General features: G+C 37.2%; 1 protein-coding gene across 3 annotated transcripts in view; it reads right to left on the bottom strand.

Moving 5' to 3' along the window:
* Positions 1 to 299: 299 nt before the first annotated feature.
* Positions 300 to 24,550, bottom strand: part of Slco6a1 (solute carrier organic anion transporter family member 6A1) — a 90,649-nt gene continuing 66,398 nt past the window's right edge. For 2 of the 3 annotated variants that reach the window (XM_016004197.3, XM_042259910.2), the window contains 4 exons: positions 22,398 to 22,462; positions 21,146 to 21,283; positions 15,552 to 15,705; positions 300 to 458 (listed from right to left, as the gene is read on the bottom strand). In XM_016004197.3, the coding sequence (XP_015859683.1) occupies positions 15,563 to 15,705; positions 21,146 to 21,283; positions 22,398 to 22,462 (346 nt within the window). In that variant the 3' untranslated portion in view covers positions 300 to 458; positions 15,552 to 15,562. The remainder of the gene's footprint in view (positions 459 to 15,551; positions 15,706 to 21,145; positions 21,284 to 22,397; positions 22,463 to 24,550) is intronic. The other variant, XM_076549689.1, reaches the window with a different exon arrangement.

Here is a 24,550-nt window from a genome sequence, read left to right on the forward strand (position 1 = left end):
GAGGAAGGGTGAGATTTTAGCTCTGAGCTCTGACCTCTCGGCTTTCTCTTTTACATTGTTTCTGTGTTTCTTATTTAATAAGACGGTTGGTTATATCTACAGGGGTGGGGCTTGGTCCTACCTCAACTCAATGTATCATATCAGGCTTTGCTGACTCACCATGGGAGGCCTTATTTTTTTGGAGCAGGGGATAGGGGATGGGTTGGGGGAAGACTGGGGAGGAGAGTGGAAGAAGAGATGAGAGGGGGATCTGTGGTTGTTATGCAACAATGAATAAAAATTTCTTAATAAAGAAAAAATGTTTCATAAGAATATTCTTTATAGTGAAAATGAAGATCCAAGTAGATACTTTTCCGCTATATTTTTTCTTCTGAATTATAGTCCAGCACAAATCTTATGAAATCTTCAAAGGATAGAGTGTTATCCTTAGAATTCAGATCCTCACAGGTTCTCCAGTCCTGTGGGTTTAAGCCAAAAAAAGTCAGTCAATTTTCATATAAAACTAGCTTATAGATTTTCATATTGCATCTTCAATCTAAGTAGTGTGAGTACAGTAATTATTTCCTGCTTCATGCTCTCCTCTGCCTGCCATGGTCATGGATGGAACTGCCCTTCCATGTAGGGCCACATTACACTAGTGACTGCTCCCAGAGAAACAGCAGAGAAAACTGGCTTATGTGTTCTTGCTATAACAAAAATCATTTTTATTTAGTATTTGGAAAATATAAAGAAATACTGTATTATATGAAAAATTAAAATCTCTTTGGAAGCACATTTTAACTGGAGAAAAATTCCACAATTAACTGATACATTTCTATATTCAAGTACAAATGTTTCTTTATAAGAAATAGTTGTGATTAATTATAAATTGAAGAATAAAAAAGCAGGCAATTGATTCAGATTATTAGGCACTGTTAATAAAACTCAGGTGAGAGTAAAACATAGAGATATGTGATGACATTAAATTTTATGTCTTCTAAAATAAAAAGTAGCAGAAAATATATACTGCAAATTTTCTGGAGTAATCTTTTATGTCAAATCAATGAATATAATTTTTACTCTTAAAGGTTAAAATGTTCTATTTTGGGAGTTTAATATGATTTTAATTTAAATTTTCATGACATGATCTAGAGGAAAATAACTAATTTGATTTACAGGATTATTGAAAGACAGTTATCCATATGCCAAATAAAAAGTAACAAAAATAGATGGTAGGGGCTGGAGAGATTGCTCAGCAGGCAAAGGCTCTATCCTCCAAGACTGAGGATCTTAGTTCAATCCCTGGGTCCTACATGGTAGAAAGAGAGAACAAAGTCCTAAAATTGTCCTCTGTACTACACATACGTGCCATGGCACACACATGCACATACTGGCAGGCACACACACATATACATACACAAATGTAAATAAATATATAAAATTTAAGTATATATATATATATATATATATATATATATATATATATATATATATATATTTTGAGACAGGGTTTCTCTGTGTAGCTTTGCGCCTTTCCTGGATCTCACTCTGTAGACCAGGCTGGCCTCGAACTCACAAAGATCCGCCTGCCTCTGCCTCCCAAATGCTGAGATTAAAGGTGTGCGCCACCGCCGCCCGGCAAATTTAAATATATTTTTAAAAAATAGATTGAGTCCCATGCTCAAGTAGATGGTCCCATACATATATACACATACACACATATACATATATACATATACATATATATACATATATATTACATGAAATGAACTTGAGAATGGTACATTATGAAAGGACATGAGAGGAGTTGTGGGGAATGAGTGTAGATAACATTTTATTGTATATATGTGTGAAATTCTCAAGAATACAGTAGAACTCTTTAAATAGAATCTAAAAAACTTAGTTAATCCCATATTGCCTATGTCTAGTAACTAATAGGGAAGTCTAACACAAAACATCCAGGATATCTGGGATACCATAAAAAGACCAATTCTAACAATAATAGGAATAGAAAAAGATGATTCATAGCTCAAAGTCCAAAATAAGATTTTTAATAAAATCATAAAAGAAAAATTTCCTAACCTAAACGAAGAGATGAATATAAATGTACAAGAAGCATACAAAAGACCAAATAGATTGGACCAGAAAAGAAAGACCCCTGACCACATAATAATCAAAACACTAAACACAGATATCAAAGAAAAAATTAAAAGCTGCAAGAGAAAAAGGCCAGATAACACATAAAGGCAGAACTATTAGAATTACACCTGGATTCTCAATTGGAAATTCTAAAAGTCAGAAGGTCACAGACAGATGTACTTGAAACTATAAGAGATAACAGATGCCATCCCAGATTATTATACTTAGCAAAACTTTCAACGACCACAGATGGAGAAAATAAGAGATATTCCACGATAAAGCCAAATTTAAACAATATCTATGTATAAATCCCATACTACAGAAGGTACTAGAAAGAAAACTCTAACCTAAGGAAGTTTACTACACACATAGAAGCACAGGGAATAATCTCACACTAGCAAAATCAAAAGAGGGAACACAGACAGACAGACAGAAACACACACACACACACACACACACACACACACACACACACACACACACCACTACCACCACCACTACTACTAACACCACCAGAAGAAACAAAATAACAGAAATCAACAACCCTTGCTCATTGATAACTTTCAATACCAGTGGTATCAAATAGACTAATAGAATGGATGCAAAACCAGGACATATCTTTCTACTGTGTTCAAGAAACACACCTCATCTTTCTAGGATAGATATTACCTCGGGTTAAAGGGTTAGTAAAAGATATTCTAAGCACATGGATCTAAGAAACAAGCTGATATAGTCATGTAACAGCTAGCAAAATAGACTTCAAACCAAAACCAATCAAAAGAAATAAAGAACCACATCACATACTCATCAAAGGAAAAATCAACCAAGATGACATTTCAGTTAACATCTATGCCATAAACACAAGGGCACCCAAGTTTGTAAATAAAACACTACTACCACTTAAATAATATATTGACCCTCATACACTAATAGTGGGAGAATTCAATACTCTACTCTCACCAATGGACAGGTCATGCAGACAAAAATGAAATAGAGAGATATGGGAGCTACAAGAAATTATAAACCTCTTCCTACCCCCTTGCCAAGAAAACAGCCCCCTGTGACACCAGCGAAAATCAGTCATAAGCCCATCCTGCACCCATTGGCAACAGGTAAGACCCTATCTCCAAACTGGGCAGACCAGGTTCCTAGCCCCTAGGACCCAGGGGCACATTTTGTGCCCCTCCCCCAAAGCCATTGGAGCCCCAGGGAACCTCTAGCTGCCTCTTCCCCCACTCCCTCACCAAGAAAACAGGTCCCATCCTGAACAAATTAGGAATAGCTGCTCCCTGAGGCAAAGCCCACTGGTGCCCATAGGACTAAGATCTGCTACCTGAGATGCAGAATCCACCAGCATTGATCAGACCAAGAGCCAGGATTAGACCAAGAGCTCCCATTAGACCAAGAATATCAACTGGACCAAAAGAGGCTCCCTCAGACACAGCACCACTTGCACGGAGTGGAGGAAGAGATGAGTAGACACCAATGCAAAAATACAGTCAACAACATAATGACCAATATGACACCATCAGAACCTACTGGTGCAACATCAGCAAGACCAAAACATCCCAAAGCAGAAGAAGCAGAAGAAATCAACCTTAAAAATGACTTTAAGAGGATAACAGAGGCCTTTGAAGAGGAAATGAACATTTACCTTAAAGAATTTGAAGAAAAGACAAACAAAAAATTGGAAGAAATCAATAAATCCTTTAAAGAAAGCCAAGAAATAGCAACTAAATAGGTGAATGAAACACTCCAAGATTTGAAAACTGAAATAGAGTCAATAAAGAAGATACAAACTGAGGGAATCCTGGAAATGGAAAATCTGATAAATGAATAGGAACTACAGATGCAAGCATAACCAACAGAATGCAAGAGATGGAAGAGAGAATCTCTGACATTGAAGACACAATAGAGACAATAGATTCATCAGTCAAAGAAAACACAAAAGCCAAAAACCTCCTAATACAAAATGTCCAGGAAATTTGGGATACCATGAAAAGACCAAACCCAAAAATAATAGTGATAAAAGGAGAAGAATATCAACTCAAAGGCACAGAAAATATATGCAACAAAATCATAGAAGAAAACTTTCACAACATAAAAAGGGAAATGCCTATGAAGGTACAAGAAGCTTACAGAACACCAAATAGATTGGATCCAAAAGAAAAAGTCCCCTTGCCACATAATAATCAAACCACTAAACATACAGAATAAAGAAAAAATATTAAGAGCTGGAAAGGATTCCAGAAGCCTACCCATAGACCAGAAACAGATCCCGATCTTCCTGCCTGGGTGCCCCCCAAACAGTTCGAGCCAAACAACCGTCTTCCTTATCCAGAGGGCCTAGTCCAGTTCCATGGGGGCTCCACAGCCACCAGTCCACAGTTCATGGGCTTCCACTAGTGTGGCCAGTCATCTCTACATGTCCTCCCATCATGATTGCACAGCCTTGGTGCAGTGGGAAGAGGCTTGGACCTGCCTAGGCTCAGTGTGATGGACTTTGCTGACTCCCCATGGGAGACCTCGATTTGGGGGATGTGGGGATGTGGGGTGGCTTGGAAAACAGGGCTGGGGGTGGGAGGAGGGAGGAGGAGGGTCTGTGGATAGCATGTGGAGTGAGTAGAAAATATCTTAATAAAGAAAAATGAACAAAAATTAAAAAAAAAAGAGCAGGAAAGGAAAAAGGCCAAGGAACATATAAAGGCAGACCCATCAGAATAAAGCCTGACTTCTCAATGGAGACTCTGAAAGCCAGAAGGTCCTGGACAGATGTAATGCAGACACTAAGAGACAATGGATGCCAACCCACGCTATTATATCCAACAAAACTGTCAATTGCCATAGACAGAGTAAACAAAATATTCCATGATGAAACCAGATGTAAGCAATATCTTCCCATAAATCCAGCCCTATAGAAAGCACTAGAAAGTAAAACCCAACCTAAGGAAGTTAGATACACCATGAAAACACAGGCAATAGATAATCCCACACCAACAAACACCAAAGAAGAGAAGCATGTAACACTACCAACAAAAAAAGTAACAGGAATTAACAATGACTGGTCATTAATATCCCTTAATATCAATGGTCTTAATTCACCTATAAGAAGACACAGGCTGACAGAATGCATACAAAAACAGGATCCATCCTTCTGCTATATATAAGAAACACACCTCAACTTTAAAGACAAACACTATCTCAGAGTAAAAGGCTGGGAAAAGACTTTCTAATCAAATAGATTTAAGAAGTAAGCTGGAGCAGCTATCCTAATATCTAATAATAAAATAGATTTCAGACTAAAATCAATCAAGTGATTGGGAAGGACATTACATACTTATCACAGGGAAAATCCACCAAGATGAAGTCTCAATTCTGAACACTTATGCCCAAAATACAAGGGCACTCACATTTGTAAAAGAGACATTACTAAAGCTTAAATCACACATCAAACCCCACACACTAGTAGTGGGAGATTTCAACACCACACTCTCACCACTGGCTAGATCTGCCAGACTGAAACTTAACAGAGAAATAAGGGGCCTAACAGAAGTTATAACACAAATGGACTTAATTGATACCTACAGAACATTTCACCCAACACAAAAGAATATACCTTCTTCTTAGCACCCCATGGAACCTTCTCTAAAATTGACTACATGCTCGGTCACAAAGCAAATCTCAACAGATAAAAAAAAAAATTGGAATAAACTCCTGTATTATGAGACCATCATGGCTTAAAGTTAGCTTTCAACAACAAAAATTCCAAAAAGTCTACAATCTCATGGAAACTGAACAATGCCCAAATGAGTCATCAACAGGTCAAGGAAGAAATAAGAAAGAAATTAAAGATTTCCTAGAATTCAATGAAAATGAAAGTACAACATACCCAAACTTATGGGACACTATGAAAGCAGTGCTAAGAGGAAAATTCATAGCTCTAAATGTACACATAAAGAAGATGGAGCAATCCCATGCCAATGAATTAACAGCACACCTGAAAGCTCTAGAACAAAAAGAATCAGACGCACCCAGGAAGAATCGATGGCGGGAAATAATCAAATTGAGGGCTGAAGTCAATGAAGTAAAAACAAAGAGAACAATAAAAAAATCAATAAAAAAGAGTTGGTTATTTGAAAAAATCAACAAGATAGACAAACCCTTATCCAAATTAACTAAAAGTCAGAGAGAGAGAGAGAGAGAGAGAGAGAGAGAGAGAGAGAGAGAGAGAGAGAGAGAGAGAGAGCATCTAAATCAACAAAATCAGAAATGAAAGGGAGATGTAACAATAGACAATGAGGAAATCCAGAGAATTATTGGGTCATACTTCAAAAACCTGTACTTCACAAAATTGGAAATCTATAAGAAATGGACAATTTTTTTTTCTGCACAGATGCTGCATACCAAAATTAAACCAAGACCAGATAAACTATTTAAATAGACCAATAACCCCTTAGGAATTAAAAACAGTCATTAAAAATTTCCCAACCAAAAAAAGCCCAAGTCCAGATGGTATCAGTGCAGAATTCTACCAGATTTTCAAAGAAGAGCTACTTCCAATACTCTTCAAATTGTTCCACACAATAGAAACAGAAGGAACATTACCAAACTCTTTTTATGAGGCTACAGTTACCCTGATACCCAAACCACACAAAGATGCAACAAAGGAAGAAAATTACAGACCAATCTCCCTCATGAAATTGATGCAAAAATACTCAACAAAATTTGGCAAACTGAATCCAAGAACACATAAAAAAAAATATCCACCGTGGCTTCATCCCAGGGATGCAAGGATGGTTCAACATATGAAAATCTGTCAATGTAATACACCAAATAAACAAACTGAAAGAAAAAAAAAACACATAATCATTTCATTAGATGCTGAAAAAGCCTTTGACAAAATCCAACACCCTTTCATAATAAAGGTCCTAGAGAGATCAGGAATACAAGGAACAACCCTACACATAATAAAGGCAATTTACAGTAAGCCAACAGCCAACATCAAATTAAATGGAGAGAAACTCAAAGTGATTCCACTAAAATCAGGAACAAGAGAAGGCTGTCCACTCTCCCCATCTTTATTCAGTATAATACTTGAAATTCTAGCTAGAGCAATAAGACAACAAAAGGAGATCAAAGGGATAGAAACTGGAAAGGAAGAAGTCAAACTTTCTCTATTTGCAGACAATATGATAGTGTACATAAGTGATCCCAAAAATTCTACCAGGGAACTCCTATAGCTGATAAACTCCCCCAGTAAGGTGGCAAGATACAAGATTAACTAAAAAAATCAGTAGCCCTCCTATATACAAATGATAACCAGGCTGAGAAAGAAAGAAAAGAAACATCACCCTTTACAATAGCCACAGATAATATAAAATACCTTGGGGTAACTCTAACTAAGCAAGTGAAAGACATGTATGATAAGAACTTTAAGTTTCTGAAGAAATTAAAGATCTCAGAAAATGAAAAGCTCTCCCATGCTCATGGATAGACAGAATTAACATAGTAAAAATGGCAATCTTACCAAAAGCAATTTACAGATTCAATGCAATCCCCATCAAAATCCCAACACAATTCTTCACAGATTTGGAAAGAACAATACGTAACTTCATATGGCAAAACAAAAAATGCAGGATAGCTAAAAGAATCCTGTACAATAAAGCAACTTCTGTAAGCATCATGATCTCTGACTTCAAGCTCTACTATAGAGCTACAGTAATAAGAACAGCTTGGTACTGGCATAAAAACTGACATGTGGATCAACAGACTCAAATTGAAGACCCTGACATTAATCTGCACACATATGAACACCTGATTTTTGACAAAGAAGCCAAAACTGTACAATGGAGAAAAAGAAAGCATCTTCAACAAATGGTGCTGGCATAACTGGATGTTAACATGTAGAAGATTGCAAATAGATCCACACCTATCACCATGCAGAAAACTCAAGTCCAAGTGGATCAAGACCTCAACATAAATCCAGTTACACTGAACCTGATAGAAGAGAAAGTAGGAAGTGGTCTTGAACACATTGGCACCGGAGATCACTTCCTAAATATAACACTAGTAGCACAAACACTGAGAGCAACAATTAATAAATGGGACCTCCTGAAACTGAGAAGCTTTTGTAGGGCAAAGGACATGGTCAATAAGACAAAACAACAGCCTACAGAATGGGAAAATATCTCCACCAACCCCACATCCGACAGAGGACTGATATCTAGAATATATAAAGAACTCAAGAAACTAGCCATCAAAATACCTAACAATCCAATTAAAAAATAGGCTACAGAGCTAAACAGAGAATTCTCAACAAAATAATCTCAAATGGCTGTAAGACATTTAAGGAACTGCTTAACATCCTTAGTCATCGGGGAAATGCAAATCAAAATGACTCTGAAATATCATATTACACCTGTCAGAATGGCTAAGATCAAAAACCCTGAGGACAGCTTAGGTTGGAGAGGATGTGGAGCAAGGGGAACACTCCTACACTCTTGGTAGGAATGCAAACTTGTACAGCCACTCTGGAAATCAGTATGGTGGTTTTTCAGAAAATTGGAAATACGTCTTCCTCAAGACCCAGCTGTACCACTCTGGGGCATATACCCAAGGAATGCTCAATCACACCACAAGGACACATGATTAACAATGTTCATAGCAGCATTATTTGTAATAGCCGGAACCTGGGAACAACCTAGATGCCCCTCAACTAAAGAATGTATAAAGAAAATGTGGTACATATACACAATGGAGTACTACTTAGCAGAGAAAAACAATGACAGCATGAAATTTGCAGGCAAATTGATGGAACTAGAAAAAATCATCCTGAGTGCGGTAACCCAGATGCAGAAGGATAAACATGGTATATACTCACTCATAAGTGGATACTAGATGTAAAACAAAGGATAACCAGACTGTAACCCACAGCTCCAGGGAGGCTAGCTTGTAAGGAGGACCCTAGGAAAGACACATGGATAGCTCAGCAAAGGAGAAATAGATGAGATCTATATGAGCAAACTGGGAGTGGGGGAGGGTAATGGAGGGCAATGGATGGGGAATGAGAACATAGGGGAATAGGAGGTTCAAGCTGGAACAGGGACAGAGTAGGAGAGCAAATAAAGAGATACCATGATAAATGAAGGCATCATGAGAATAGGGAAAAACAGATTGCTAGGAAAGTTCCCAGGAATTCACAAAGGTGAGCCCACCATAGACTACTGGCAATAGTTTAGAGGGTGCCTGAACTGGCCTACTCTGGTGATCAGATGGCTGAATACCCTGTCATCATAGAGCCTTCATCTGGTGACTGATGGAAGCAGATGTAGAGATCCACGGCCGGGTGCCAATCTGAGCTCCAGGAGTCCAATCACTGAGAGAGAGGAGGGATTCTATGAGCAAGAGACATTGAGACCATGATGGGAAAAAGTATAGAGACAACTAGCCAAACCATTAGAAACCTATGAACTGTGGACCAATAACTGAGGGGCCCCCATGATACTGGACAAGGCCCTCTGGATAGGAGAGACAGTTATTTAGCTTGAACTGTTTAAGGGTCCCCCAGGCAGTGGGATCAGAACCCATCCCTAGTACATTAGCCAGCTTTTTGGAGCCTATTGCCTATGGTGAGACACTTTTCACAGCCTTGGTGCAAGATGGAGGGGTTTGGACCTGCCTCAACTGAATGTACCAGGCTCTGCTGACTCCCCATGGGAGACCTGGCCTTGGAGGAGGTGGGAAGGGGGGAGGTTGGGGAGGGATGCTGGGGGGCAGGAGGAGGAAGGACAGGGGAATCTATGGTTGGTATGTAAATTGAATAGAAAAATCTCTTAATAATAAAAAAAAGAAATTATGAACCAAATGCTCCTTACAGATATTTATATAATATTTCCCCTCAAACCAAAAGAATATACCTTCTTCTCTGCTCCTGATAGAACTCTCTCCAAAATTTGCCACATACTTGGACACAAAGCAAGTCTCATCAGATACAAGAAAACTAAAGTAACTCCCTGCATCCTCTCATACCACCATGGATTAAAACTGGATATCGACAGCAGAAATCTTTAAACCCTGGAAACTGAACAACTTTCTACGGAAAAAAAAAAATGGGCCAAGACAGAACTAAGAAGGAATTGAAGATTTTCTGTAATTGAGTATGTCTTAGTTAGGGTTTCTATTGCTGTGGGGCATTTTCTTGGGGCTGACTTACAGTTTCAGAGGTTTAGTCCATTACTGTCATGTTGGGAAACATGGCAGCATGCAGGCAAACATGATGCTGGATAAGGAGCTGAGAGTTCTTGGTCTGAAGGCAGTAGAAGGGAAGACTAAGTGTTGAAACCAGGCTTGAGCTTGTATGACCTCAAAGCCCATGCCCATAGTGAAGCACTTCCTCCAACAAGACTATACTTCCTCATAGCGTCACTCCCTATGGGAGCCATATTCTTTCAAACCACTACACAATGAAAATGAACACATAGTATTCTCAAACTAATGAGACACAATGGACATGCTTCTAAGAAGTAAATTCATGGCACCAAACACCTACTTAAAAAAAAAAACTGGAGAGATCTTATACTAGCAACTTAAAACAATACTAGAAAGCTCTAAAAAAAAAGATGTAATCACAACTAAGAGGAGTGGATGGAAATAAATAATCAAACTCAGGGCTGAAACCAACAAAATGGAAACAAAGAGAACAAGACAAATCAATGAAGCAATGAGTTGGTTCTTTGAAAAAAAAAACAAAGAACAAATAGACAAACCCTCATTGAAACTAATTAAAAAGACAAAAGAGGATATCAAAATTAATGAAAGAAAGAAGACGGGAGACACAACAGCAGACACATAAAGATTCAAAAAAGAAAGAATTATAGAGCAGTTTCCCTTATGGACATAGATGAAAAAATATTCAATATAATACTTGCAAACCAAATCTAGGAACACAACAGAAAGATCATCCATCATGGTCAAATAGGCTTCTTCACTGAGATACAGGAGTAGTTCAATGTACAAAAATAAATAAATGTAATCTACCATATAAACAAACTAAAATTAAGAAAAAACTCATGATCATCTCATTAGATGTGGAAAAGGCCTTTGACAAAATCCAATACTCCTTTACCTTAAAAGTCATGGAGAGAATAGAGATACAAGGGACATAACTCAAGACAATAAAGGGAAATTAAATGGAGAGAAACTTAAAGCAAATATACTAAAATCAGGAACATGTGAAGGTTGTCCACTTTTCCCATACACATTTAATATAATAACTGAAATCTTAGCTAAAGCAATAAGACAATGGAAAGAGATCAAAGGAATACAAATTGGAAAGGCAGAAGTGAAAACATCATTATTTGCAGAAGACATGATAGTATACACATGTGACCCTAAAAATTCCACCAGGGATTTCCTAAAGCTGATAAACACCTACAGTAAAGTGGCTGGATACAAGATTAACTGAAAAAAAAAGTAGCTCTTCTATATACCAATGATAAATAAACTGAGAAAGAAATCAGGGAAATAACACCTTTCACAATAGCCTCACATAATATAAAATATCTTTGGGTAACTCTAATTAAACAAATGACAGATTCATAAGATTAAAAACTTCAGGTTTTTGAAGAAAGAATTTGAAGGAGATATGAGAAGATGAAAAGATCTCCCATTATCATATATTGGTAGATTTAACATCATTAAAATGGCTTCCTACCAAAAGCAATCTATGGATTCAATGCAGTCTCCATCAAAATTCCAAAACAATTCTTCACAGGACTTTTGAAGAATTCTCAGCTTCATATGGAAAATAAAAAACTCAGGATAGCTAAAACAATTTTGAACAATAAAGAACTGCTAGAGACCTCACCATTTCCAATATCAAATTGTACTACAGAGCTATAGTAATAAAAATCACATGGTATTGGCATAAAGACAGACATATTGATCAATAGAATCTTACTGAAGTCCCAGACATAAATCACCCCATCTATGGATACCTGATTTTTGATAAAGAAGCCAGAAATACAACTGGAAAAAACAAAGCATTTTCAATGAATAGTGCTGTTCAAACTGGATGTCTACATGTAGAAAATGAAAGTAGATCTATACTTATTACCCTGCACATAAAAACTCCAAATGGATCAAAGACTTCAACTTAAGGCCAGATACACTGAACCTGACAGAAAAGAAAGGGAGGGGAAAGGCCTTCAACACACTGACACAGGAGACAACTTCCTTTACAGAAGACAAGTAGCTCAGGCACTAAGATCACAATTAATAAATGGGACTTCATGAAACTGAAAAAATTCTGTAAGGCAAAGGACACCTTCATTTGGACAGTGCATCAGCCTAAATAATGGGATTTCTTTCTTTCTTTCTTCTTTCTTCTTTCTTTCTTTCTTTCTTTCTTTCTTTCTTTCTTTCTTTCTTTCTTTCTTTCTTTCTTTCTTTCTTCTTTCTTTCTTTCTTTCTTTCTTTCTTTCTTTCTTTCTTTCTTTCTTTCTTTCTTTCTTTCTTCTTTCTTTCTTTCTCTCTCTCTTTCTTTCTTTCTTTCTTTCTTTCTTTCTTTCTTTTTCTTTCTTTCTTTCTTTCCTTTTTACCAACTCCACATCCAATGGAGGACTAATATCAGAATATATAAAGAACTCAAGAAACTAAGTATCAAAACCCTAAATAATATAATTAAATATGAGGTTCAGATCTAAACAGAGAATTCTTATTAGAGGAAACTAAGATGGCTGAGAAATACTTAAAAGAAATGTTCAACATCCTTAGCCATCAGGGGAAATGCAAATCAATACAACTCTGAGATTCCATCTTACACATGTCAGAATGGCTGACAGCACATGCTCTTGAGGATGTGAAAAAAGGGGAACATTCCTCCATTTCTGGTGGGACTGCAAACTTGTACAGCCACTATGGAAATCCATATGGTAGTCACCCAGAAAGATGAAAATCGATCTACCTCATGATTCAGCTATACCACTCTTGGGCATATATGCCGAAAGGACACTTCCTCAACCAGGTTAACTGCTACTTTATTCTTAATAGCCAGAAACTGGAAACAACCTAGATGGTCTTCAATAAAAGAATGGATAAAGACGTGTATTACATGTACACAATGGAGTATTAATCAGCTGTTGAAAAAAAATGACATCATTAAAATTTCAGGCAAATGGATAGTATAAAAATAATCCCGAGTGAAGTAACTTGGACCCAGAAAGGTAAACATGGTATGTATTCACTTGTATGTGGATATTAACCATTAAATAAGTGATAATCAACCTACAATCCATAGACCCAGAGAGAACTTATATATAGAGGAAAGGAAAGGGGGGAACACATGGATCTCCCTAGAAGAGGAAAACAGTAGATTTTATGGGTGGACTGGAGGTGAGTAGGGATGGGAAAAGGAGGATAAAGCAGGAAGTGGGAGAAGAGATCTGGCTAAAGGAGATAAAGTAAGGAGAGACAGCTGGAATTGATGGGCATTTGAGGGATGGTATGGAAACCTATGGCAATCGAAACTCCCTAGCATATGTGAAGGTAATCCAAATGAGGTCCCCTAATTATGGGGGAGATGGAGTACAAAAGAACATCTCGTTTCAAATAAGGCTTCCAGTAGCAGGACTGTGCTGCATCTGATTGAGTTGTGGACTGAAGAGGGCTAATGGAAATCCCCAACCAACCCAGGCTTCTTCTAAGACAATGCGTCTCTCTTAACAAACTGACAGCAGGGCTCCATTGCTGACGGCAACACCCACATCACCCATTGAACATGGAGAAGTCCAGCAGGTGCCTACATGTAGCACCTACATCCTACTCTCTTGGGTGTGGGAAAGTACTCTGCATGCTACCAAAAAAGAAATTTAAACACCAACCAAGCCACAAAACCTTTGACTCACAAAGTGTCCTACATGCAAGATATGCTAGGGAACCGATGGGCACAGAACTCATGGGAGTGGCCAACAAATGTGTGATTTGACTTAAGGCCCACTCCATAAGCCAGAACTCCTACCTAACACTGCTTGGGTGACCAAGAACCAGACACTAGATAGCTCAGAGACCTAGGATAAAACCAAACACTACTGCTCTAAAAAGAATTCAGTAAAATGACCCCTTATAATATTCTGCTATACTCAAAAATCAGTGCCTTATGCAGCCATCATCAGAGAAGCTCTCTCACACAGAGGACAGGAACAGATGCTCAGACCCACAGCCAGACATTATGCAGAGAAAGAGTTCTTGGGACATACAGCTTTAAATGTGATGTTTCCATCACATCCCTCTCCTCAGGAAAACTGACAGAAGAGGAGGAGGAGGAAAGAATGTAAGATCCAGAGGGAATGGAAGACACTAGGAGAACAAGACTCTCTGAAACCACTGGCAAGGCTAATTAATATGACCTCCCAGAGACTGAAGCAGCAAGCACAGGGCCTACATGGATCTGCACCATGTCCTCTGCTTATGCATTATAACTTTCAGCTTATTGTTTTTATGGGACTCCTGAGTATTTGAAGGAACGGGTCTCTGATTCTTGTGCCTGCTCTGGGTCTCTTTTCCTTCTGTTGGGCTGCCTTGTCCAACTCGAAGTGGTCTTTGTTTTATCTTTTTACATTTTGTTTTGTCATGTTCAGTTGTAACTGGCTAGAAGCCTATTCTTTTCTAATGACAGACAGAAATAGAGTGCAACTGGTCTGGAAGGGAGGTGGGGAGGATCTGGAAAAAGTAGCTGGAGGAGAAACTGTAATCACAATATATTGTATAAGAAAAGAATCTGTTTTAAATAAACAGGAAAAAAAGACCTACAATATTTTTAAGATTTATTTATTTTACGTGTATGACTGCTCTATCTGCTTGTACTCCTACATGACAGAAGAGGGCATCAGATCCCATTATAGATGGTTGTAAGATGTGGCTGCTGAGAGTTAAACTCAGGACCTCTGGAAGAGCAGCCAGTGCTTTTAAATGTCACCTCCCCCCCCCCTTTTTTGCTATAAATTTTTAGATACTTTACATAATTCGAATCATACAATGGGATTTTGTGTGTGTGTATGTATGTCTACCTTTGAGTCAGCATACTTTGTTTTTTGTTTTTTCTGCTTTTTGGAAACAGTTTCTTTGTGTAGCTCTGGCTGTCCTGAAACTTACTTTGTAGACCAGGCTGGCCTGGAACTCAGAGATTTGCCTGCTTCTGCCACCCTGTGCTGGGATTAAAGGCATGTACCCAGGATTTTTTATGAGTAAAAAAATGTATTAAGTGCATGTTTCAAAATACCTTCGGCAATCTTAAAACAGACTATATTTTTATGCTCATAATAAAACTTGTAGGAATCATATAAAGCATATGTTAAAATGTAAGTATATCACTATTATTGTTTTAAAAGTTATCAATATGATATTCCATTGACAAATGGAAAATATAAAATTCTTACCAATGAATAAATCAGAAATAATTTTTTCTTTTCTTAGTTTCTTTTGTTTTATTTTCAGGCAGATCCATATCTTCAGCATTTTCAGCTACTATGACATCATATTTAAGAAGTGCAGAAAGAACAAGGAAGGTTGTCGCCAATTTGCAAGCAGTACCTGAATTTAAAAAAATTAGTACTTATAATGTAACTGTATTTTTAACAAAAGTTTTTAAAAGAATGCCATTTACCTGAAGAAAAGATGTACTTTATTGCTGAAAGTATTAGTTAATTCCCAATTATAAAATAAAATTAATATTAGAAACATGTTAAATTAAATATTTTAATATTCTTACAAAATTTCTCATATTCCTCAGATAACCTTTAAGAGATAATGTTTTATCAATTTATGAACTATATTGATTTGAAAACACATCACTGAATTATATTTTTCAAATTTATCTGTCAATAAAAGCTGAAGCTTGCTTAAAGCTTTAAGCAGCTTTAGTGTTTGAAATATTGATCGCTTTCCACACATATACATTAATTTACAGAAAATGCAATTGTTTTTATAGTTTCAAATTTCTAAAAATTACAAGTGTTACATAAAAATAATCAAAATTCACAAACAAAAAGCCCCTCTAAATTAGAGTGAAAATGTTGTAGCAAAACAATACCAGTCATCTATCACAGCTATATCACAAGACAAGAAACATGAATGTTTTCCATTTATCAAATATTTCATATATTTTAAGGGATATTACCTCAAAGGTATAGTTACCTGTGATGCAGTTGTAATTGTACAATGAAAATTATAAGCAATGACTGTCTGTAATGTTCTTTTGAAAGCACAGTTTGAGAGAAGAATGAGAAATTATGAAAAATGCATTTAGTTGTGCTTCTTTGAAGAGTGTAGTGTTAGTAAGAAACTCATCTGACATCAATAGAAAAAGTTCAGAGAATACACTAAAAATTTCTACGTTTAAAGAAATAAAAATTAACATCCAAAGTGGGGGAAAACATCACGACAGTGGCATGGAGTCTGCTTTGAGTACATTTTCCATAGCAGATGTTATCAAGAGGTGCAGAACCACACTTTTATCCCAGAGGAACCTGTGACTGGAGCATTCTGTTGTAGTCTTACAAACACTGAAATGGAATGATTGTGTAGAACAAAAGAGTGCAGAGAAATACCAAGACACGCGCTTAATTCTGAGAGGGCAGAAATTGAAGTAAACAAACTGTAGGACTAAACACTGGCTGTTTTTATTCAGAATCACAGTTAAACAAAAGGAACCACAATGGAAAGAGCTGGTGAGTTCATAGCCTGGTCAGGAAAGAGCAAGACCAAATGTTTGGAAGGAGAAACTGTAAGTGTGGCCCAGTAAGCACTTGCTAATGAGATTAGTGTGACGAAACAGGAGTGGATCCTTGTGCATCCGAACAATGAAAACAGGCCTTCAGAACATTTCAGAACCCTTTGAAAATGCGCTTGGCACCAGAAGTCTGCCCCTTCGATTCTTCAATGGCTGTGCTTTGTCACTTGGAACGGGCTTGCTGCTTAGCGAAACTTTCCCTCCTTGCTTCCAAGCGAGCACCACTAAGCAGTCTTGGCTCAGACTTAAGTACCAACGCTCATGTTGGAAGCACATCTTACAAAGTGGAACTAGTTGTCCAGAGGAGCAAAATGCCAAGTGTTTTGGGATCCTGACAGCTTCAACAAGATTCTCGAAAGGAAGCCAGGGAGACCAGCTCGAAATCTGGGCAAGGTTGGAGCCCACATAGAACAGGCCTAATAGGGCAAGGCCAAGTTTAGCTTTGGAGGTGGACATCTGGAGTAGACAACAGACAGCCAGGACACTTAGCAATACTAAGCAGCATCAGAGAAAGTTGTAAGCAGAATGCAAAGGCAGATCAAAAGAGAAACTGTGGGTCCTGCAGGATCTTCAAAATCACAGGCAACGGCTGCCTGAGGGACCACTCTACGCCATAGTGTTCATGGAAATCAGGTTTGGAGTTTTAAGATTCAGTATCTGCTGTGACACATTTCACTCTTCATTATGGTCTCAGTACTCTTCTCCACCTCCTGCCATCTCCCTTTGGACTAAATATGCCTACACTGTGCTTGTCACACTTCTACTTTGTAGACATTATTATTTTTTTTTTTAAACAACAGCTCATATCTGAAAGTGCTTTCCATGAATCTCAGATGAACCTGTGATTTTGAACTTTGCAGGGATGCTGAAGAGGCCTTGGCACTATGAGGATAGAATTACTATATTTTACTTTATATTTTATATTAGGAGGTCATGGGTCTCAGAGGCCAGGGATAGATTGCTGCAGATTGGATGTTCATGCATTGGAAGCTTGACCCTGTCATACTAAAATCATGGTGATGACTCTTGTAAGAAGTAGGGCACAGTGGGAGACTCATAGAGAACACTAGTAATATGAATATTCTAAGTAATTGACCTTCATTACTTCCCATGGTAGCACTGAGCCTAAGCTCTGGATTTTCTAGCTTCCTGTCTCTTAATGTGATAGCTCTCTAACACACAGGTTCCAGACATTAGGTCAAGTACCATGATCTGATGCAGCTAAAAGGCCCTCCTTACAAATGGTAATCCTATTTGTAATCTGAAGCTCCCAAACTGTGGACTAAACAAATTCTTTTCATTATGAAACACCAAGTTTCAACTTTTTTTAAATAGCAATCAAAATGGAATAATAACATACATGATATCTATCTGGTTTATCCATATTGTCAAAGAGAGGAGTTTTTCTTCTTTTTTAGGGCAGAATGTTATCTTTGGTATGTAATGACCAATTGATATCCATTCATCAATTGCTGCATATTGATAGACTGACTAAATGGTGTTACCTTTGTTAGCTTTGAGTTTTTAACTAGTTCCGATGATTTTTATTTTTTTTTTCTGAGGTTGTCTTTTGTTCATATCCTGTTTCCTTACTGTCTTCTGTTGTCTGTCTCTACAGTAATCTTTTATCCCTTCCTCATGTGGGAATATATTCCAACGTTCTCCAGTGGGTAAACAAAACTACATAGCACCAAACTGCACAGACTCACACAAACAACACACAGACAACATTACTTTGGTTCAATATGCTATTAATTAAATTAAAACACACTTTGTATCCATGTCTTTTACCCACAAATACTTTTTCAAATTTAAGCATTCATCTTGTGCTGGGTCCATCATTTTTGAACTTTTAGGTAAAATATCTAAATTAGCATGGCTTTCTTTTTCCTTTTTTTACAGTTTCATGGGTAAAGAAGTTCTAGGAGTTGATCATAGAAATTTGATCTGATAAGTTTTCTAGTGAAGCACAGAAGCTTATTCTCCTTTCACTGAAAAGAAGCACTCAGTGATTCTTCTCCACCATATCCAGGCATCACTTCTCTCATGCTTTGGGTGCAGTTACTATGTATATAAAGGCCACCTGCACACAAATCCTGGGGTACCACAGCTGTGGACATTAAAGCCAAGATGGCTACTGACAGGTTAGCAGCTACATAAGGTACTTGGATGATGTGAAAGGTACTTGGATGATGTGATGATTTTACATTCTGGAAGGAACAAAAGAGAGTTGCATATTCCCTCATGCCATTCAAAAATGCCCTGTGATTTAACATTTATGAATTAGGCTTTTTCTATCATCCCCCTTTAGTATTTTCAGGCCATAGTTGGTGGATGTGGCATTAGAGCCATGGTTGAGACCCCACTGCTCCACTCTGACAGTTTCCTCAGCTTCATTAAAAGGATGGATTTTGTAGATGTAACCAACCGTCTTATTAAATAAGAAACACAGAACCAATGCAAAGAAGAAAGCCAAGAGGTCAGAGCTAAGAGCTAAAACCTTACCCTTCCTCCTGCAGTGGTCTTACCTCTCCGGATCAGAGCTACTTCCTGTGTGTCTGTCTTTTTATAGTGTTTCTGTTCTGCCTTCTCATTGATTGTAAACCCAACCACATGACTGCCTTGTCACGGCCTGTCTGTATAGACCTCCAGGCTGTATCCCTGAACACACAGAGACTTACCTAGCTCTGCCTACCAAGTGCTGAGATTACAAGTGTATGCCACCACTGCCCTGCTTTCCTATGGCTTGCTAATAGCTCTGACCCCTGGGCAACTTTATTTATTTGTTTATTTATTAACATACAAATAACATTTTAATACAAATAAAGTATCACCATAGGATTTCCATTGTGTCATGCAGTCTTTGGATTTAGGCGCAGGTGCTCTACTTTCCTAGCACACATTATCCCTATGTGAAACGTATATACGTTTTTAAAAGTGGGCCATTAAGGTCCTTTCAAGTGTAATTTTTAAAATTAATTCTTTCAGATTTTTACACATTGCATTTGACATATTCATCCCCCACCCATCCTCCTAACTCTTGCCAAACCCACTCCACCTTACCAGGCCCTTCTACCTTTGTTCCCCCACCCCTGCTTTTAAAAGTAATCTATTATGGTGGTTTGAATGAGAATTTCTCCCATAGACTCAGGTATTTGAACACTGGTCCCCAGCAGATGGCTCTGTTAGAGGAGGTGGCTTTGCTAGAGGAAATATTTTATTGGGGTTAGGCTTTGGGAATTCACAGCCTGATTCCCAACTTTAGTTTACTCTTGCTGCTTCATATTTACAGTTGAAGATGCGATCTCTTAGCTTCCTGCTCCTGCTATCATATCTGCCACTTGCTCCCATGCCATCCCACTATGATTCACTCATCACTCTGGAACCATACATCAAACAAACTCTTCCATAAGTCACTTTTAGTCACTGTATCTTATCACAGCAAGAGAAAAGTAACTGATTTGGTACCAGAGAGTGGGCTATTGCTATGAAGATCTTGACTGTGTTGGTTTTTGAAAAAAAATGTGAAAAACTTTAGAATTGGGAAATAGAAAAGCAATTGGATTCTGTAAGCAGAACTCAATGAGTTGTTCAAGTAGGATCCTGGAAAACAATACTGCTGAGAGAAATGTGGACTATGGAAGCACAGTTCATGAATATTCAGAGGGAAGTAAAGAAAACTGGTCTAGCAGCCATTCTTGTGATGTTTTGATAAAGAATTTGTCTACCTTCTGCCTATGTCCCAGGTACTTGACTGGAGCCAAATTAAAAGTTGTGGACTAATTTTATTGGCAGAAGAAATTTCAAGACAGTAGATCATTGAACCCATGGCTTGATGTTAATGACATCTCTTATGTAGGTTTTCAACAAAAAAGAAGTGAGGGAGATAAAATAAAAACGTACCATTTGGAGAGAAAAGGAGTACTAGGAAGTTTAGTGTTGCAGTCAAGGTACGTGCTGGAAGGGAGGCTGTAATTGTCAACGAGATCAGCACTCGTAAGAAGAGACCTCTGCACTGGAACCATGCTAAATATCATTCCTTCTTAACGAATAATGCAGAACTGTAGCCACTTAACAAACAAGTATTTACATAAGTTCTGCAGTGTAGGTTTATAAAATATTTCCTACACAATTTAATTATGAAAGTATTTACCCATGATTAATTACTTCCTTCTTATAAACAATTGCAAATTCTAAAAATCAATTTTATTTATTTAAATTTATATGATTCCCATCACTTACATAATCCCAACAGTATGTAGGCCATTTTTGACTTATTATAGATCCAACAACGTCCTCTATCTCCACATTTATTAATGTCCCAGTAAATACAAGAATTACTTGCTGATAATCGAAAAATTAGTGGTCCAGGGATGGATCCTATAAAATAGTCAATGATTATAAGTTCTTCATAAAAACACTATTGACTAGGATTAGAATAATTTCTTCTTAAAACACACACACACACACACACACACACACACACACACACACACACACACACATACACGATCCTCTAAACACATTATTTAAAATTCTGTAATACTCTTTATTGATTGGTTCATTAACCTTGCCAATAAATATCCTAATCCCTGCATGCATACAAATGTTGTATGACCTAGAAAAGAAAATATTGATGTTGTGTTTCTAAATGATCATGTTGGAAAATTGCACTCTAAATACCATTTATGTCCATAGATTTGTGTGGCTTCTTATCTGCATCAGAGAAGCTTCCTATTGCAGCAGGTGTTAACACAGACCTGTTACTATTCAAAGTGCTAAAAATATTTGACTGTCTGTGCTCAGCCATATATGTGACATCTCTATGACCCTCCTCTTTTCAAAGACTCACGGGACATCATAGAAGAGGGGACTGAAGGAATGTACAAGCCAGAGAATGGAAAGGAGAGTGGTAAAATACTGTCTTCCACACATAACATAGTTGTTGTAAACATGAACTCATAACAGCTGTTACTACTTTCACAGGCCTGTAAAAGATCAAGCAAATTAATGAATGCCATCATGGATTTGAAATGGCATTGGAAGCCCCAGAAAATGCAATTTGTTCTTGTAGTAATTAAACCCATAGAAACATCACATTAAGAATCATTGGTGATGAAAACATTTTTAAAAAACTTATTCCATTTAGGGACTTCACAAGCATACAAGAAACAGGAAATTACTGTGAGTATGTGGATGTTTTGTATGATCTCTCAGAGTCACTTGTATGAGATGATGAAGATACTTCCATTCCAAATGCATGGCTCCAGATGATACAATTTAATTAATGTATATTTTGTTTAACAGGGTGCCTTTTATTTCACATATTTTCTCTCTGTACTTAATTGGCTCCTAAAGTTTTCAAAGCAATCTCCTATTCATTTCTTCTGTGTTATTTTACATTATTATTTACTTGTAATTTTAAATATACATAATCAGTTTTATATATAAATATGAACAATTAGATACACCAAACATATCTGATAATACATACCAAATAATCTCAAAGTTGTATAAGTCACACCCATGCTTAGTGACTTTAAATTGGGAGGTACAGTTCTGAAAGAAAATAATGATATTACTTATGAATGACATGTGCTAGGTTTATTTTTATATGTAAATATATAAAAATTATATAATAGACATATATTTATAAATTACATATATTATAAATTATACTATAAATATATATTACATAATTTATGCCACAAATCTTTAGCTAGTTGACAAAAGCTCAATTTGATCTATAGATATAGTGCAAATTATTTCACTTCTCCATTTCTAAACCTGCTGCCTACAAAACTCTTTATTCTTCCCAAGAGAAAAAACTTTATGGATCAGATCTGCCAGGGCCTCCTTTTCCTGAAATGACTTAGCTCTTTGCCTCTCAATTTTTCTTTCCTCACAATGTCAGGGACAGTATTGTTTAGAATCTCTTTCACCTTTGTGACGCCCACTCCACATTTTTCTAGTTTGCTGATTGTTATGGATTCTGCCCTCCATAAATTATATTGAGAAGGCAACATTTAACTTCCAGGTTATTGACTGGGTTCTACCTAACTGGTACTTTAGATGAAGGAGAACGGTGAAGTCTAGTTTGTGTCTTCAGGCTTCTCCCCCACAGTTACAGGGGTGACTGAGTGCCACAGAAAGGTGGCTTCCTCACAGGTGCTTCTTTCTCAGTCCCTTGAGTGTGAGGTGGCTGCATGCCAAAATGTGCAATGATTTTTCTTTCGTGTTTTGTTTTGTTTTGTTTTCATTTGTTTTAAGCCAAGGTCTTACTATGTAGCCCTGACTGGCCTGAAATTTACCATATAGATCAGGTTGGCTTTGAATTCAGAAATATTCACCTATCTCTGCCTCTTAAGTGCCAGATTCATAGAAACCACCATGCTTATAAATAAAATGCCTATAAATAAGATAAATAAGTATATTATATACATCAATGTACAAAATAATGGCTTCTAAGCATACAGTGTGCTCATTTTCTGTTCCCCCATCCTATTTCTACCCCAATATCCTTTCTCTGGTTCCCTTTATGTCCCCTAAGAGTTTTCTTCTATGTTAATATGTAGCATGAATTGTTAGAAGGTCTTAATAAAAACAAACCTGGAGGCAGGTATTGGGGTGAACACTTAAAGATCAGAGAAACAAGAACAAGCCACATCTAACTTCACCTTGACAATTCTTCAGCTGATCTTGTTTCCTCACACTGAAAGACTCTGAATGCTCATCAGAATGGATCTCATCTGAACTCTGCTAAAAGCTAAAAGCTTCAAAAGGCTCTAGTTCCTGGTCCTCAGGCCTTATGTACCTTTCTGCTTCCTGCCATCATTTCCTGGGATGAAATGTGTGTGTCACCATGCCTGGCTGTTTCCAGTGTGGCTTTGAACTCACAGAGATCCAAATGGATCTCTGCCTTCTGAATGCTAGGATTAAAGACCTGTGAGACCACTGCCACTAAACCTATGTTTAATATAGTGACTGTCCTCTTCTCTGACCCCCAGATAAGTTTATTGGGGTACACAATATACCAACCACATTCATGACTTATAAAAATAGATTCCATACACTAGATAATTTATACAATGGTTGCCATTCCAAGTCTAGCATATTCATTTAATCGGTTGATCTGTAGTTCTATTAACTTTCCAACAAATGACATAATTTAATTCTTGTTACAATAAAAACATTCACTACTGTGTCTATCATATCTTTGGTATCCTTTCTTGGTTGTTGTAAGCATTGCTTTAGTGAATTTGAGATTTTTCATATATGTACCCTGCATTGTTATAAATGAGTCTTATAGTAATACTATTTTTTATTTTCTTGAGGAACTTCCACATTGATTTCCATGGTGCATATACAAAACTATATCCATCAACTCGGGAGAATGTCATTCCCTCATCTTCACAAGACTTTGTTTTTATTTTGCTTATATAGTCATTCTACTGGAGTAACACAGATTCTGAGTATGATTCTGATTTTCATTCACCTTATGATTAAAGATGCTTGACATTTTGTGTTTTCATTGGATATCTCTACTTTGTAGTTATTAGATATTTATACCCCTTTTGTCAACTAAATTACTTGTGCTTCATTTTTCCTAGTTCTTCATTATTCTGAGTATCAATGTACTGCCAGATG

The sequence above is a fragment of the Peromyscus maniculatus genome, chromosome 13 (genome assembly GCF_049852395.1).
Source record: "Peromyscus maniculatus bairdii isolate BWxNUB_F1_BW_parent chromosome 13, HU_Pman_BW_mat_3.1, whole genome shotgun sequence".
Classification (NCBI taxonomy): Eukaryota; Metazoa; Chordata; class Mammalia; order Rodentia; family Cricetidae; genus Peromyscus; species Peromyscus maniculatus.